A 15,693-nucleotide genomic window follows, 5' to 3' on the forward strand; every position below is an offset into this window, starting at 1 on the left:
TTTCTTCTGTTTGACTGCCTTTCAAATGGACGTTGAATGATACAGTTATAAATGACCATGTGCGTTTTTTTTCTCTTAGAGAAGCATAGCTTAAAATGAAAATCGTTTCTTGAATGATCTGAAATGCATCCTAGGAGTTTGTTGTCAAATACCTTAGGAATCTGATAATGGGAGGGTCAGATAAGTCCTGCTGCAATGGTATAAAATTTTCTGTGCTCTGCAATAGGCTGTGAGTTCTTGAAGCATTGTCAGCAGAGGATAATACTCCTGTGCCTAGCTTTGGTTTTTAGCTGCAGTTGCTAATCAATGTGGCTTTGAGCTACAGTAGATCACTGAGGTGCAGGCGTGCATTTCCTTCATCTGCCTCTGCTGTTGCTCTCTGGAGAACCAGGGGTCTCTGGAAGACAGACTAGCAGTTGGAGCAGTAGCATCTGTGTCTATTACAGCAAGATACACCAAAGCTTGTCTGCAAACCTCTGGTAATCACAGAAGACAATAAAATTACACTGTTAAGAGATTTACAGTATTCTGCAGGGCGATGCGGGATCAGACTTACTGAGTCCTACAGAATAAGAAATGCAAATAGGTGGCCTTATGTTAGGTTCTTGAGTAGACAAAGAGTAGGTCAGGAAAATGTTTTGTGTCTGGTGGAAGAATGCATTAAGTTTTCACTCCAAAAAAGAAAAAGATATTCATGGTGTAGTTAGAATAGAAATGAATTCACCAGGGCATTCTTTTTTAAATTATGGTAATGCTTAAAATTTTAATTGATTTTTCATGTGTTCTTTCTTCTGCTTAATTAACATTTGTATTGACTGTTTTTATGTTAACTTTTTAGAGTCCCTCTCGGTGTTTTTTGGTCTGTTTTCTTGGGCTTAGTCTGGCTACACTTACTTGAAGTACCTGATCCTTCTGTGGTTCCTCATTATCAGGCTGGTGTAGTGGCATTTGGCCTTTCTGCAATTATTGAGCTTCTGGGAGAACCATTCTGGGTTTTAGCCCAAGCTCATTTGTTTGTAAGACTTAAGGTTAGTAAAGAAGCTAAGTATAAAGGTGTGTGTGTGTGTGAGAGAGAGAGAAAATGATTTTTATTGAAAAGATGATGCAAAGAATGTAAAGAAAAGATTCCTGAACCAGATCTTCCTATGTTCAATAACATTAAAAAGCTATGTACTGTTTAATACTGTATGACTTAATTGTAATGTAGTTTGTTCCTATTAAATAAATCAGTTTATTTACAAATTATCACTTAACTGATCTTGAAATGTATAGTCATGATTTTAACTGTAGGGGGGCACAAATGGCTTCCACAGCTTTGCATTTCAAATGATTGTTGGCATGAACTTGTGATTTCCTCGCACACAATTTTCCCCCTTATGTTCTATGCAAAGGACTGGGGAAGTGCAATGGAGGAATCAAACTGTAAGATTAGAGAAATCAGAGAAGTTACAATCTAAGGTGGCCAACTCAGCAGAAAAAATGTGATAGCCTTACTGACTTTCAAAGTCTTATATTTGTACATAAATTGTATGTGAAACTTAAGCATTTTATGCTTCTGTAGGTGGTTAACTTGGCTAAACATTCTCTGTTTTCTCTTTCTTAAAGGTAATTGCTGAAAGCCTTTCGGTAGTGTCAAAATGTGTTTTGACGGTTATTTTAGTAATCCTTTATCCTCAGTGGGGCCTTTACATTTTTTCCTTGGCTCAGGTAAGTTTCCTGTGGTCTTTCTCTATGAATTCTTAATTCCTCAAAAATAATTATTTGCTGTTAGCTTTGATGTTTAGCCTGGTACATAACTGGGGAGGTGAGACCAACTGCTCCTGTGAGGTTTAAGATTTAAATACGTAGTATTTTGCTGATACTTACCGACTTGACATTTTGACCGCAATCAGTTTAATGGAGGTATAAGAAAGCACCCTGTTCTGTCTATAAAGGCATGTTTTGCAAATAAGGTTATTGCTTTATATAAGCTTTATGTTGACTTTTTTCTAAATTAGTTATGCATTGTAATGCTAGAAGACTGCTCACCACTGGGCAGTATTAAGGTTCAACTTCAGATTCTGTTGTGTAGAAGGATATAATCCTATGTAACCTTATCACCACCAACCTTATAATATCACCTTATCAGAAAGTGCTAATCATGTGTAACACGTACTTGGGTTACAAGTTTGTCTTTGCTACAATGAAGAATGGATATATTAGCACCTGAAAAATGTTGTGGCCTGTGCAGTCAGTTCACCTAGATAGGAAAATGTAGCCGCTGCAGACATGGCTCTTACCTTTCAGTTTTTGCAGTGACCTGGGTAGATAGCTTATAACTGATCAAAGTGAGAGATGTAGCTGGTAGTCAGTTGTCAACTTTTTTTGACTTTAAAATTGGACTTAACATGATCTTTCTAAAAACGCTGAATAGAACGTTACAAAAGCTGGCAAAGGACTATTGATGTTGCCCTATTTTTTTCTTTAATCAAAATCAACAGCATTCTTGGTGAGGCTTAAATCAATGTCTTGAGCTAGTTTAAAATTTGATGGGAGTAAAAGCTACTTACTATGTTCTGTTCTTGCTGAATTTGTAATTCCAGCATGTTTTTCCACATGCAATTCTAGCATGTAATTCTGCATTTGTAAGTTAATTTTGTTTTACTGGTTTTCTTCTTTCCTTATCTATCTTTTCAGATTTTATATACCAGTGTTCTGGTAATGTGCTATGTAATTTATTTTGGAATGTTTTTGGGATCTCCTGAAGCAACAAAGAAGTCATTTCCAGTTGCTAGAGTGAAAGCTCTATTACCTAAATTGGTGGAAGATGAGGTAGGTTGCACAGTTTGTTTTTTTTTTAAGCCTTTGTTGAGAGAGCCTTGAAAATTATTTTGAGATAGTAGAGTTAAATGAACGATTCTGAGGGTAGCTCTGCGCTTTAGAATATATGGCTAGGAGACAACATTTACATTAAATTCTGTTTACGGTTTGCATGAGTATAACAGAAAAACATTATGAAACTTGACCCCTTTGTATTTTTATGGGCTTGTTTGTCTTTATCTTTCAGTAGCTTTGCATGAACCACTAATTGGAGATGGGATGTTTACAGTGTTAAGGGGAATGACCTAGCATCAGGTAGGAGGCAGAAGAGAAATCAGAACTTCAGCTTTTCCGGAAAATAAGCATGGTAGTGTACAGCAACCTACAGATACTCATATCTCTGATGTCTTCTCAAAAGGAAGTGGGACAAAGAAATAAAAAAAAAAAAACAGCAAGGAAGACATTCTGAAAAAGATTTACATGTTGAGAAGATAAAGGTTGTTCTTCCTTGTGGGACTTGTAAATTATTTACTACTTTTCAAACTGTCCCTACATCTACTATGAGAGTTGGCATGCTATCAACTTTTTTCCCCCTCTCCTCTGTTTTTTTCTGCTAGAGTTTTCTGTAGAAAGATTATTCAGGTCCTTTTGTCTGTCTGCAACATGAGTCATTTTCAGCAAAGGAAAAATTCTTACTCAGCCAGACCAGAGTGACATGTGCACTTGAGTTTAGTGATATTTTAGATATTAGTAGCTATGACATTGTGAGTTTTCCTCATCAATACAGAGTGGTTAGAGCTAGCGTCATGGACGAACTTTCTATTTTGTATTTCTGCTCTGTAGTTTCAATCATGGTTATTACATTTCAGTATTTGTTTTCTTAACAGACTTTCCTTAACTGGAAGGAAGCACGGTTGACGTGGAGCTTCTTCAAACAATCCTTCTTGAAGCAGATTTTGACAGAGGGTGAGGTGTGATGTATAGGCATGTTGGGGAAGGGTGAGCGAATACTATTTACGAAATTGAGGTGGAGCTTGAGAAAGCTGGGTGGTGGTGATCAGAGGGTGGCAGCAGCAGATGTTACCTACTCACATTAAGTTTAGAGGGTTTTCACAACACCTGAACTAGGTCCTGTCCCATTTGACCTTGTCTCTTGAATACTTCATGTTGGACGTACCTGAACATGTATTAGGAATTCTTATGTTCTTTATTTTGAACTTCCAGGTGAACGATATGTGATGACATTTTTGAATGTGTTAAATTTTGGAGATCAGGGTAAGTGTGATGATATTGTGGAACGGTGACAGTGTTGTAGTAGGTACTATTCACCTGATTCTAAAAATAATTTACAGTATTTGAAAATAACTTGAAAGTCTCAGATTTCAAAGCCTTTCTGACTTTGAGACATCTTTCAGAGAATGATTGAAAAAAGGAGATAGAATCAAAGAATGGTTTGGATTGAAGGGGACCTTAAAGATCATCTAATTCCAACCCTCTGCGATGGGCAGGGACACCTCCCACTAGACCATGTTGCTCAGAAAACTTAATTTGTACTGGATTTTAATTGTTTTCCTTTGGATCATAAACTTACAACTGCATATATGGCGCCATTTATTTTCTTTTTTTAAAATTTGAGTAGATATAGAATCACAGTGTCATTAGGGTTGTAAAAGACCTCCAAGATCATCCAAATATACCGGTACCACCACTATCACCCACTAAACCATGTCCCTAAGCACCACGTCCAACCTTTCCGTGAACACCCCCAGGGACGGTGACTTCACCGCCTCCCCGGGCAACCCGTTCCAATGCGTAACTGCTCTTTCTGAGAAGAAATGTCTCTTAATTTCCATGCTAAACCTCCCCTGGCACAACTTGAGGCCGTTCCCTCTAGTCCTATCACCTGTGAGAAGAGGCCGACCAACAGCTCCCCACACCTTCCTTTCTGGAAGCTGCAGAGAGCAATAAGGTCTGCCCTGAGCCTCCGCTTCTCCAGACTAAACAACCCCAGTGCCCTCAGCCGCTCCCCATAGGACTTGTGTCCCAGGCCCTTCACCAGCTTCGTAGCCCTTCTCTGGACACGCTCCAGGGCCTCGATGTCCTTCTTGTAGCGAGGGGCCCAAAGCTGAACACAGCACTCGAGGTGCGGCCTCACCAGAGCAGAATACGAGGGGATGATCACCTCCCTGGTGTGCTGGCTGCACTATTCCTGGCACAAACCAGGATGCCGTTGGCCTTCTTGGCCCCCTGGGCACACTGCCGCCTCATGTCCAGGTGAGCATCAACCAGCACCCCCAGATCCTTTTCCTCTGCACAGCTTTCCAGCCACTCTGCCCCCAGCCTGTAGCACTGCATGGGGTTGTTGTGGCCAAAGTGCAGGACCTGATACTTGGTTTTAACTTCATCATATAGTTTAGTATCTGTAACATTACAGTTGTCTTTCTCTTCATTTTTTGTAATTGTTTTTTTTCTGTTTTGTCTTCCTCTTGAATCTGTCAGACATTACAGCTGAAGCATCGTTGTTTGTAGCATTACTTCTCAAAACTGAGTTGTGTTCCATAAAAGAACTCAGTGTCATTACAGAATAACGTATGGCAGTAGCAGTTCAGATGACTGCATTAGCAGCACCTTGGGTGCTTACAGCTTGGGAAGGAAAATAGGCTATAATTGTTGGCCTGATGTTAGAAGTTTCTTGGCAAGTTTGAATTGCTTTTAGTTGCTGGCACAAGTATGTTCCCCCATAAGTACTGGCTGTATATGCTTGCCACCAGTAAGTGCAGCCACTCTAATCCTTCTCGGAGGAACAAATGAGCTGCCTCTTACTCAAAGGGTCTTTAAAAGAGCAATGAGAGCAAAAGCACTTGCGTGTTCAAAATGTTAGGAAACACTAATTCTGAGTCCTGTGAAATCAGTCAGAATTTTATTTCAATGTGAGCCTGTAAAGCATGTATCCATATGCCTGAATTGGTGTGCTCTCAGTCACTGTGTTACAGTAACACACACAGATGTCTGAGTGGGTTTGGAGCAGTGCTCAGTGTCTTGGTGAGGATGGAAGTGGTAGTAAAATGTTACGTAGGGTTTCTTGTCCACCTCAATGAAAACAGAAAGAAAGAAAAAACATGAAAAATGGATATCTCTCTCTTCCTTTGTATCAGTAAAATCCTTATCTTTCCGTCCCCAGTCAGTGAATAGGTTTTCTTTCATCAGAATCTTTGAACTTCCTCTACAGTACGAATTTGGAATGTGTCTGGTGCTGTTACCAAATTCTTGTTCTAGCTTTGCCATCTGTCTGTGGGCAAGACGTCTAATTTGGAGCTGTGCTTGCTGTGACTGTCGGAAGATTTTGGGGAATGCAGCTGTAATGTTGCATTAAGTTCCACTTGTGTTCTCTTTGTTCAGTGGAAACATTGAATTGGAATGTGTATCACTGTTAAAGACTTGGAATTGAAATGTCTTAAATTACAGGATGCTGTTAACTTTTGTTTTTAAAGGTGTATATGATATTGTGAATAATCTTGGTTCACTGGTGGCCAGGTTCATCTTTTTGCCTATTGAAGAGAGTTTTTATGTCTTTTTTGCTAAAGTATTGGAAAGAGGGAAGAATGTAAAGGATCAGAAGCAGGTATGTTTTTTTTTTTGGTTTAACCGAATGTCGTGTGCTTGCTTTTTGGTGCAGGAGTGTGAATGGCAGAAGTGTGTGTTTAAACTGAGTATGAAGACTGTTAAAGTGAAAAACATGTAAAGTGAAAAACTATAAAGTCTTTGAGTATAAAGACTGTTGAAATTGAAAGTTAGTTGAAGTGGAGAATATGTCAAGGGAGGCTGTACCAAAAAGAAAAGAGAGTAGGTAAAAAGCCAGTGAAATACAAGTTAAGATACGCAGTGGCATAGTACTGCACTGTATTATAGCTGGAGTTAACATCATCTGCTCTGAACAATGAGGTGTAAACACTTGTGTACTGTGTATTTCTAGAGGTACTTAGGCAATTATTGTAGATTAAATCATGAAAGCATGCTTTGACTGACTTGTGAATGTATTTTGCTCATAAATATTGAGTAGTGCTTCCAAAGAGCGCAATTCTATGAAGAGAATTGTATTTTACTTGTGCTTCGGGATCGTTTGTGGAGTAACGATGAATGTTGAACAAGAGGTTTCTGTATGCTCTAGATAAGAAATTCTCAATCAGGTGTGAGGGTCACACAGTTAAACAATTCCTGTGCCTCAGATCATGGGGAGGCTAAACAAAGGTGTACCTGTATGTGTGCTTGATATTTTATAGGTAGTGTGCTGCATGTATGTATATAGCGTAACTGGTAAAAATGTTTGACTTCTCTCTGTCATCAGCTGCATCTTAGGTGGTGGCAGAACTGACAAGTTGCTTATTCTAGTGTGACAGATCTCTAGTCCCATGCAGCAATAAAAATCTGACCCTTCTGCTGGTTCAGATTGCAGCCTTGGGCAAACACCCTTCTTTTGTTTGCCTGAGCTTAGTTCTTACTGTTTAAGGAAACAGCAGTTGCACCCGTTTAGCAGGCATGTTGATGGCTTATGTTTGTTTAGAGTTTTGAATGCATAAAACACAGAACAGAATAATAAATATCTGAGCACTGTTGGAAGTTAGGACCATGTGTACAGATAAATCAATACCAAATGATAGTTTTGACACCTTTTTACAGCGTGCAGGTGTGCTGTTTTTTTTTCCATGGAATAGTTTTGCTTTGTCAAAATAACTGTTATACTGATTCTGATCCATGTAAATGTCTGCCTTTTTTTTTTTTTTTCAGGATGACATTGCTATGGCTGCGAATGTATTAGAACTGCTGTTGAAACTTGTGCTTCTGATTGGCCTTACCATCACTGTTTTTGGATATGCCTTTTCTCAGCTGGCTCTGGATATTTATGGAGGCTCAATGCTCAGTTCTGGAACAGGTAAAGAGGGTAGAGCTGGCAACCAAGCCATTCTGTATAAACAAACTGCAGCTCAGCTATTATGAATTCTTGGGTAAATCAGCTGATCTTTTTGAGAAAAGTCATCTCAGATTAAAAGAAGCTTAAAATACTGAGTCGTATTGCTCATTTTGAACTGAATAGCACTGGTATATTGTGACCTGGCCTTATTTTGGCTAAACTGTTTGATTTCTTTGTCCTGTTGTAGATGCTTAAATTCAGAATATTCTGACTGTAGAATTCTAGCTTGTGAAGTTGTTTTTGAAGCAACTGTTACGGAAGCTGAAATGTTGCTGAACAGTAGTATTAACCAGATGTGGAGACTTACTGGGAAGGAAGAATAAAGAAATTGTCTTTTCATGTCTTACGCACTAGTGCATTTACGTGTAGTCATGTGGTATCGCATAATGATGGTTGTGTTGCTGTGAAGTGCCTTCCATTTCACTCCGAACTGTCTGTTGTTTCTGACTTTCTTAGTAGTCCTGATGTTGGTAAAGTTGAAGCTGATCACTGCTGTGTTGCTCTCATGAATAATTAGTGGAGCATCCCTTGTAAGATTGCTTTGTGTGAATTGCACAGGATAAAATTAAATCAGGATACACAATTACTTACATAATGAATAAAGCTTGCAGAAAAAAACTGTTAGGTGTGGGCTTTGCCTATGTATATAAGCAGTGCTTCAGAATTATAGCTTTGTAATAATAATTTGCTTTCATGATCTGTTAGTTGCTCTTTACAGATTTTTTTCTGTGAAACTCCCATTGAAATCAATGTCTTAGCTTGTCCAAATCCAGAACTAGATCCCTTAGTAGTAGCATCTTTACATATATACTCACCTTAAGTTGAAATGTGCTGAGGAGCTCTAAGAAAAGTATCATCAGGTTTGGATGCAAATCTGGTCTCTCAGAAGCTGTGGGACCATCTTACTTGTGGATATATTCTTTTGGATTTTTTTCTGAGTGCTCCCTAGTCTAATGCTTTTATGTATGCCTGAAAAGAATGTCCTCAGCTCTACCCTGCGCGTCTGCAGTGTGTTTACTGCTCCCTGGGCAGTGACTGAAATGGGAGGACATGTGATAGGAACTACATTGCTGCTGTTGAGCTAGCTCTCAAGAAGGAATATTAAGGGATGCACAAGAACCTGTTAAAAACCATGGGAATATTTTTCCCAGTGTTAAAACTAGTCTCAAAAGGACAAGAAAATTATTTCCAAGACCGAATGGAGAATTTTCAAGTCATATATAAATTACCTCTGACTTGTAAAATTGGAATATCTTTTATCTAGCACAGTTTTGAATATGTTAAACAGCCTTCTAGTTTTTTTATGCTGTTGTATTCAAAACGTATATATTTTATTGCCTTGAGAACCTCACATTATTGAATTCATTTTCACCAATTTCTGTACAAAGGAAGGCTTGGGTTATAATGTTAATTTTAATTTGGTGGGGAATCCCATTTAATAAAATATCAGTTTGGTAGTGGAGATCTTTTCTGTTACCATAACTGCTACTCCCTTGTGTTCTGGATTTGTTTTTATTTTGCCTTGTTTGTTCTGTTCATGTTCTTGTAAAGATATCTAAACCAGAAGCTTCAAATGAATTTAAGTTCCCATTATCATCAGCGATAACATCACAACCTTTTCTCTTATCAGCAAGTGTAAAAACAACATATCTTTGTAAAAAGAAATAATCTGTCATTTAAATGTTTTTTTTTAAGGTCCAAATCTTCTCCGGTGTTACTCTTTATATGTCCTGTTTCTTGCTATCAATGGAGTAACAGAATGTTTTACATTTGCTTTGATGTGCAAAGAAGAGGTAGACAGGTAAGTAGTAGAGTCCCCAGAACGTTCTTTAATTAATCTGTGTATGGTATGTTTAGAGGACAGTTGTTCTGCTTGGGTATGTGCTTGGAAACGCATCCCACCCCACCCCCAAGAGCCAATTTCTTTTTTGCAGCCATTAAGAACTCTGTTCTTGTCTTGTACCAGGTGCAACAGATGGGCAAGGACACGCATGCTAGTTTTGTTTTTTACATGTTTGTTAATGAATGTTGTCTTAATATCAGCTTATCATGACCGGATAAAGAGCTTGGTGCATTTGAAACCAGCATAAAAACGCCTTGCCCCACAGAAACCCAAACTCCTTATTTAGGTGCCGGTATGCAGAATTAGACATAGAAGCTTTAGCAAATGTTTAAATGTTGGGGTAAAAAGGTCGGAAATCAAGAAATGAAAAGGTTCAATTAGCTTTTGGTAGATGACTAACTGGGAAAGTAATTTAAATGTGAAGTCTTATTTATTATACATATGCATTTAGAGTTTCAGCTTTTAAGGCAGACTATCATTTAAAATTCATTAGGAACTTGCAACTGTTAAAATTTTTCATGTACAGTTACTATATATCAAGTACACTTCTGAATGGATCTAATTTGTGCATCTGAATTCAGGTTAATCTACTTTAAACAGAAAGTTGGACTAGATGACTTCCTGAGATCCCTTCCAGCCTGCATTATTTCTTGGTTCTGTGTTCATCCTGGCATATTGGTGTTGCAGCCTGGTGGCCTCCCCTCTGCTCCCATCAGGCTTTTTTTGCTTCTGTAGCAGCTGTCCATTAAAAGACCATACCAAATCAATTAAGTATTTTTTAAAAAGTCATTTAATTAACGAGGTCTGCTTTCCACAAAGAAATATCCTTTTAGACTAGCAAGGGCTGCTGTCGTAACCTAGAACTTCGCTTCAAAGGCACTGTTTGGAGCAGAAACTGTGTCATGTTGCTGAATATTCTTTTTCTTTAATACCTAATATAAAATAGCAAAAAATCCTCAGGTTTTCATGTTACTAATTATTTTTACTGAATTTGACTTTCTGAAATGAGTATGCAGCTGAATAGTAAAATAGAGTTTATGTAACATCATGTAGTTCTTGGTTTAGTTTCCTTGGTGTATTTTCTATTCTTTCAGTCATTTATCTTTTTTTCTCAAGTTTTTCTTCTGTTTCAAGGTGAGAGAATTTGTTCCTTATTTTACTAAATTGTGGGACTTTTATTTTTCAAAGATACATTTAGTAAATACTGTAACTGTATACATTGTTCAAATTTTCTTTTTCCTAGGTACAATTTTGTTATGCTGGCCTTGTCCTTCACGTTCCTGTGCATCTCCTACTTCTTGACCCACTGGTATGGCAGTGTAGGCTTTATCCTTGCAAACTGCTTTAATATGGGTATTCGAATTGCTCACAGTACCCACTATATCTATGATTACTTCAAGGAAAGCACTTACAGACCTTTGACAGGCTTGCTTCCCTCACCAGTGTTGATACTCGTTTATGTCATAAGTGGAGTAATTACTGTTTTTTCAGAGGTGAGTGTCTTTCTCAGACCTTTCTTTCACTGTGAAAGCGAATATCAGATGACTTTTGTTTCCACAAGCAGAGAAATATCATTAGCAAAAAAGGCTTATAACCATAGGCTAGGAGACTTCCGTTACAGGCTTGCAAGGCTGCTTATATCTATTAAAAGATAAAACAAATACATGTGGTTATATTGAACTTCGTGTGTGTATCTGATGCACCTCCAGGTGGCAGAGGACTATCTGTCTGACAAGTAAAATAAAATTTAAAGTATTTCTGTTACCTGTATGTAAATCCATGTCCTTGGTTCTTAGTAACTGAAATAGTGATAGCACAAAAACTGTAGTCAAAAATTCTGTACTAAAAAACAAGCAAAAATTGCTAAAAGCAATATTCAGTATTGCATATATTCAGATTACAGCATGTTAACTGCACAGACTAGTTATTACAGAGATGGTAGCATTTCAATATTCAAAAATTTGACAAATGAAAAATCCTTTATGCCTTAGAAGGGAGAGCTTTGTTGGCGTGGGAGGTTTCCAATGTTTTTGGTGTTTTTTTGTTTGTTTTTTGTTTTGAAAAATAGCCTAATACGTTACTGTGAAATGTCAGACTTGTGTGGATAGCATCCACCCAAATATCCATGCAGAGTTTTCCTGGTAAATTAACTTGCTTCTGTGTGGTAAATAACTTCAGCATTTATCAAGTACGTACTGAATGCTCATTTTCTGCAATTTGACAGTTGTTTGTTGTTGTGTTTTTAAGAAAGCAAATGTTGTGACTACTGAAGCAATTTGTAGGATGAGTACATGTAGCAAATCTTTCTTGCATGTACTTGCCATGCCTACCTTGATGATGGTGTTAGCGTGGTCAAGAGAGGTGTTGGACCTTATTGTTTATTTCAACAGTTTATCTATCTTGTACTGACTAGTTTTCCTGCAATTGCTTGTTTCCTTTGTTTTAGGTATTCTTCTGCTGCGATAAGGGTTGGATGGCAAGGCTGATTCACATCAGCACTGGGGCTGTGTGCTTTGCAGCAACCATCATTACTATGTTCTGCACAGAGACCAAGCTGGTTCACTTTGTCAGAAGCCAGTTCCTCTCCCGGTATATGAAGAAAGGAACATGAAACACTCATGTGCAAAACAAGTCTCTTACACGCTGGCAGTGAAGGGCTGTGTCTTTTGCATTGATCTGTGTGGAAAAAGGTTTCCACATGAGTTTGTTGGAAGCATTGATACTGGCATAGCAGTGTAGATGGTTGCCATTTGAATATTATTTCTTCTTCTAAACTGGTCAGTACAGTGAAAGAGCTGAGTAATTTCTTCTTCATGCATCGTTTGTTTCAAGCTTTTCTTCAAAGAGCCTCTTTGGTGATGAAGGTCTATGATATACCCTTCTGACATAACGTAGTTGCTAGACGTTATGTAGGGAGCTTCCATTCTTACCAATAGGAAGTACATATATGAAGGTATTTTATGACTTACATTTAATTAAGATGTAATTAAGAATGACCTTAGTGAGCACGGTGGGCTGTTTAACTCATTAGAAAAGAAATGGTCTGACATAAATACAAAACAAAACACTGGAGCAAGGACCAGTAGCAACTATTACCAAATACCAATAACCGGCTGTTACCAAAATAGAATGTAATGTGGTGCAGAGAAATCTGAGTTATCAGTGTCCTGAAGTGTAAAGCATTAAACAGAAAGTTCCAACGCTTGCAGATAAGTTAATAGAATACACAGCATGTGTCCATGCTAGCTATGTAAGATTACTTCCTTCAGCGTCATTCATTTAATGATGGTATTAATTAACTTGTCAAAAATACTCTGAAGCTTTAACTCAAAAAAATATATATATATATATATATGTTTTTGAGCACTGGTTAAACAGGTCTGGAGTGCAACCATGCTGAAGTTCCAGAAGGTTGAGTTAAACACGATTTCTTTCACTCCATTGTTTTTTGTTTTTATTTGAGATTTTCAATACAAGTGCGAACAAATATGTCTTAATAAAAAAGACTTTTGCTTTTCTCCGAAACTGAATGTTAAATAAGATGCCTTTCAAGGATTCGTGCATATGTTTTTGTTTTTGGATAGAAAGTGCTGTTTTTCTTCCAAAGAGATTTTTTATCTTGTTCCTTTACATGTTCAGTCTTAGCTTTTATATTCATTTTTTTACTTAAATTATGGAAAACTTGTATGCTTAGAAACTTTAAAATGATGTATTAGGTTGCTGATTTGTGTTTGCCAAAGGTTTATTTGGTTGCTGGTCTAAGACTTGAATTGTCAGTTTCAGAATGTACAAGAATCGCGTCTATAATGATCAGTGTTCCTTTGCGGTGTCTGAACGGACCAGAAATGTCAAGTGCGCTCCGATGTGCAGTCTGAAGATTTTAGTTTAATTACATAGCAACTCTGCAGATCCTGAGACAGCTTTAAAAATACTTCACTGTAATGGCATTGTGGCGTTCATACTGGTAGTCGTAGCTCTAGTGTCAGTGTCTTCAGGTTGGTGCTGTTAGAGACACTTTGTAAACTCCTGTAATTTTCACACAGAGGGTATCACCAGAGATACTTTATATGAGATTTAGTGATAGAAAAATTATCTCAGAGAAATCAAAATACAACAGTAGAAGGAAAAGAAAAGTGCGCTACTCAGCGCATGGTGGTGTTTCCATTGCCTCGACGGAAGGTAGTAGATAGAGATTTGCTGGTTCTTCTGAAGTTATGAAATTTAAATGAACTTGACAGCAGTTTGTCCTGTTAACGTGAATTTGGTATTTGTTTGCCTTTAAATTTGTTCTCTTTTGAGTTGTCTTGCAGCTTTTTTTATTTTTCTGTCGCATACGGAGTTTATGAAGTGCAGCTCCATACATTGCAGGGGCTTGGGTCTTTTACCCCTTAATTCGTAATTAAAAAAAAAAAAGTTGCACTTGCAGACTCTTCTTAGGATCTGTCTTTTTCTGCACGACTCTGGGACCTTATTGTGGGAATACCTCAAATCTGTATGGTGAATTATAACTGCTTCCTAGAATGAGAAATTTTGTGTAGCCCTGCACATGACGTGCTTTGGAGATGGAAGGCGTTTTAAAGCAAAATGAGCTTGAAGTCTTGCTGTGTTGCCTAGTCTTATGATCCCAACTGTACAGTGATAGTACTTCTGCTACTAGTATTGTCATAAATAGGGTGATGTGGGGTCTCACTGCTCAAACAGTATGCTGACTAGTCTCATAAATCTTGTTTCCCATAGATGCTGCATATGAACTAAAGAGAATTTATATTTTTTTTAATTATTTTGATTTTATATTGATATGGCTTATTGGTATCTCTTCTCAACAAGTGAAAATGGAATTTCATATATCAAGAAGACATCTAAGGTGGCTTAGTCATTGTTCGTTTGCAAATTAAGGATACATTCCTATTTAAGCTTGATCTTTAGCAATTAAGTGGGTGTTTTTTATTGTATTTTATGTGGCAGGAAACCTAAGGAGTGACAGGACTTACAGACCTACAAAGCTGTCTCCTGGTTTATTTATCTTTGTGATCCTTAATGTGAAAGCTGTTAATTGCTTTATAAAGAAGCAAACGTTAAACCTGGGGACAACCTTGGGATTGAACTTGACTAGACTTTGCAGTTGTTTATGCTTCCTTCTGTCAGAGGCACAGTAGGATGTTTGTAAATTTAGTGAAGCTGTTTTGCAGAGTTTCTCTGAAATTCTTTGGTTTAAGCAAGAGGAGGATTAAACTTTTTCTTCGGAGAGAAAATTGATTTCATGCTTCATGTGACGTGGTTCTTTAGTACTTGAATGATTGACACTCAGACAACTGTAATATACAATGGCTATATAATTGGATAACAAATAAAGTTTATTTCCCTTATGTTTTGTCTTTCTCTTGCTGTTGCAGGCTTACTGGAGTACTATTTGTATCTTGGTATGGTTGAAGCTTAAATTTGGCTGTTTTCCTAGGATCTCTTATGTATAAACACGTTTATCGACCTAGAAACTTGTACACTGTCCCCTAACAAACTCATTGAGGAAACTTACTGAAGTATTTCTGTGATAATCACCATGGTCCCCTCCCTCCTTCTGCCTCCTTGCTTGTGCCAGAACGTATGTTTGTATGGATTGGAATGACTGGGCTTTGCTTGCTGGCTTGTTTGCTTTTAAACAGGGTGGTGTTGTGGCAGATGCTGTTTAAATGGCCAGGAGTAAACCTGGTATTTAGTGAAGTTAGTTAGCCAAATTATGCATTTGGCAATATTAGCAAGTGTTTATTTTTTTCTTTTCTAGCATCAGAAGTATTTTACCTATAGAGGAGTAGGGGTGTGTGTGCATTTTCTGGGAGGAAAAGAAATTAGAAGTTAACACTTTACCTTGATGGGTGGGTAACCTGCTCCAGTAGGCATGGAAGGTAGGAGGCGTAGGCTTGGATGTTGATGATGGTTCAGCACCCATGAGAGGTGTTGGATTGTTAGCTCATATGAAGGGCTGCCTGAGTGTGGGTACCTTGACCTCAGCCTAATTTGCTGGCTTCTGGATAGTGCTTAAATCTGAACTTTCAAGTGCTTTTTGTGAATTTCATGTCTCTTGCTG

The 15,693-nt window shown here is 37.8% G+C and overlaps 1 protein-coding gene across 5 annotated transcripts in view; it reads left to right on the forward strand.

Annotated features, from left to right (window-relative positions):
* Window positions 1-14,977, forward strand: part of RFT1 (RFT1 glycolipid translocator homolog) — an 84,554-nt gene extending 69,577 nt beyond the window's left edge. For 4 of the 5 annotated variants that reach the window (XM_080606072.1, XM_080606070.1, XM_080606071.1 and 1 more), the window contains 10 exons: window positions 839-1,028; window positions 1,606-1,707; window positions 2,677-2,811; window positions 3,687-3,765; window positions 4,024-4,074; window positions 6,291-6,421; window positions 7,585-7,729; window positions 9,464-9,569; window positions 10,855-11,104; window positions 12,058-14,977. In XM_080606072.1, coding sequence (XP_080462198.1) covers window positions 839-1,028; window positions 1,606-1,707; window positions 2,677-2,811; window positions 3,687-3,765; window positions 4,024-4,074; window positions 6,291-6,421; window positions 7,585-7,729; window positions 9,464-9,569; window positions 10,855-11,104; window positions 12,058-12,222 — 1,354 coding nt within the window. In that variant the 3' untranslated portion in view covers window positions 12,223-14,977. The remainder of the gene's footprint in view (window positions 1-838; window positions 1,029-1,605; window positions 1,708-2,676; window positions 2,812-3,686; window positions 3,766-4,023; window positions 4,075-6,290; window positions 6,422-7,584; window positions 7,730-9,463; window positions 9,570-10,854; window positions 11,105-12,057) is intronic. The other variant, XR_013955581.1, reaches the window with a different exon arrangement.
* The last annotated feature ends 716 nt before the right edge of the window (window positions 14,978-15,693 follow it).

This window comes from Anser brachyrhynchus (genome assembly GCF_964034855.1).
Source record: "Anser brachyrhynchus genome assembly, chromosome: 10".
Classification (NCBI taxonomy): domain Eukaryota; kingdom Metazoa; phylum Chordata; class Aves; order Anseriformes; family Anatidae; genus Anser; species Anser brachyrhynchus.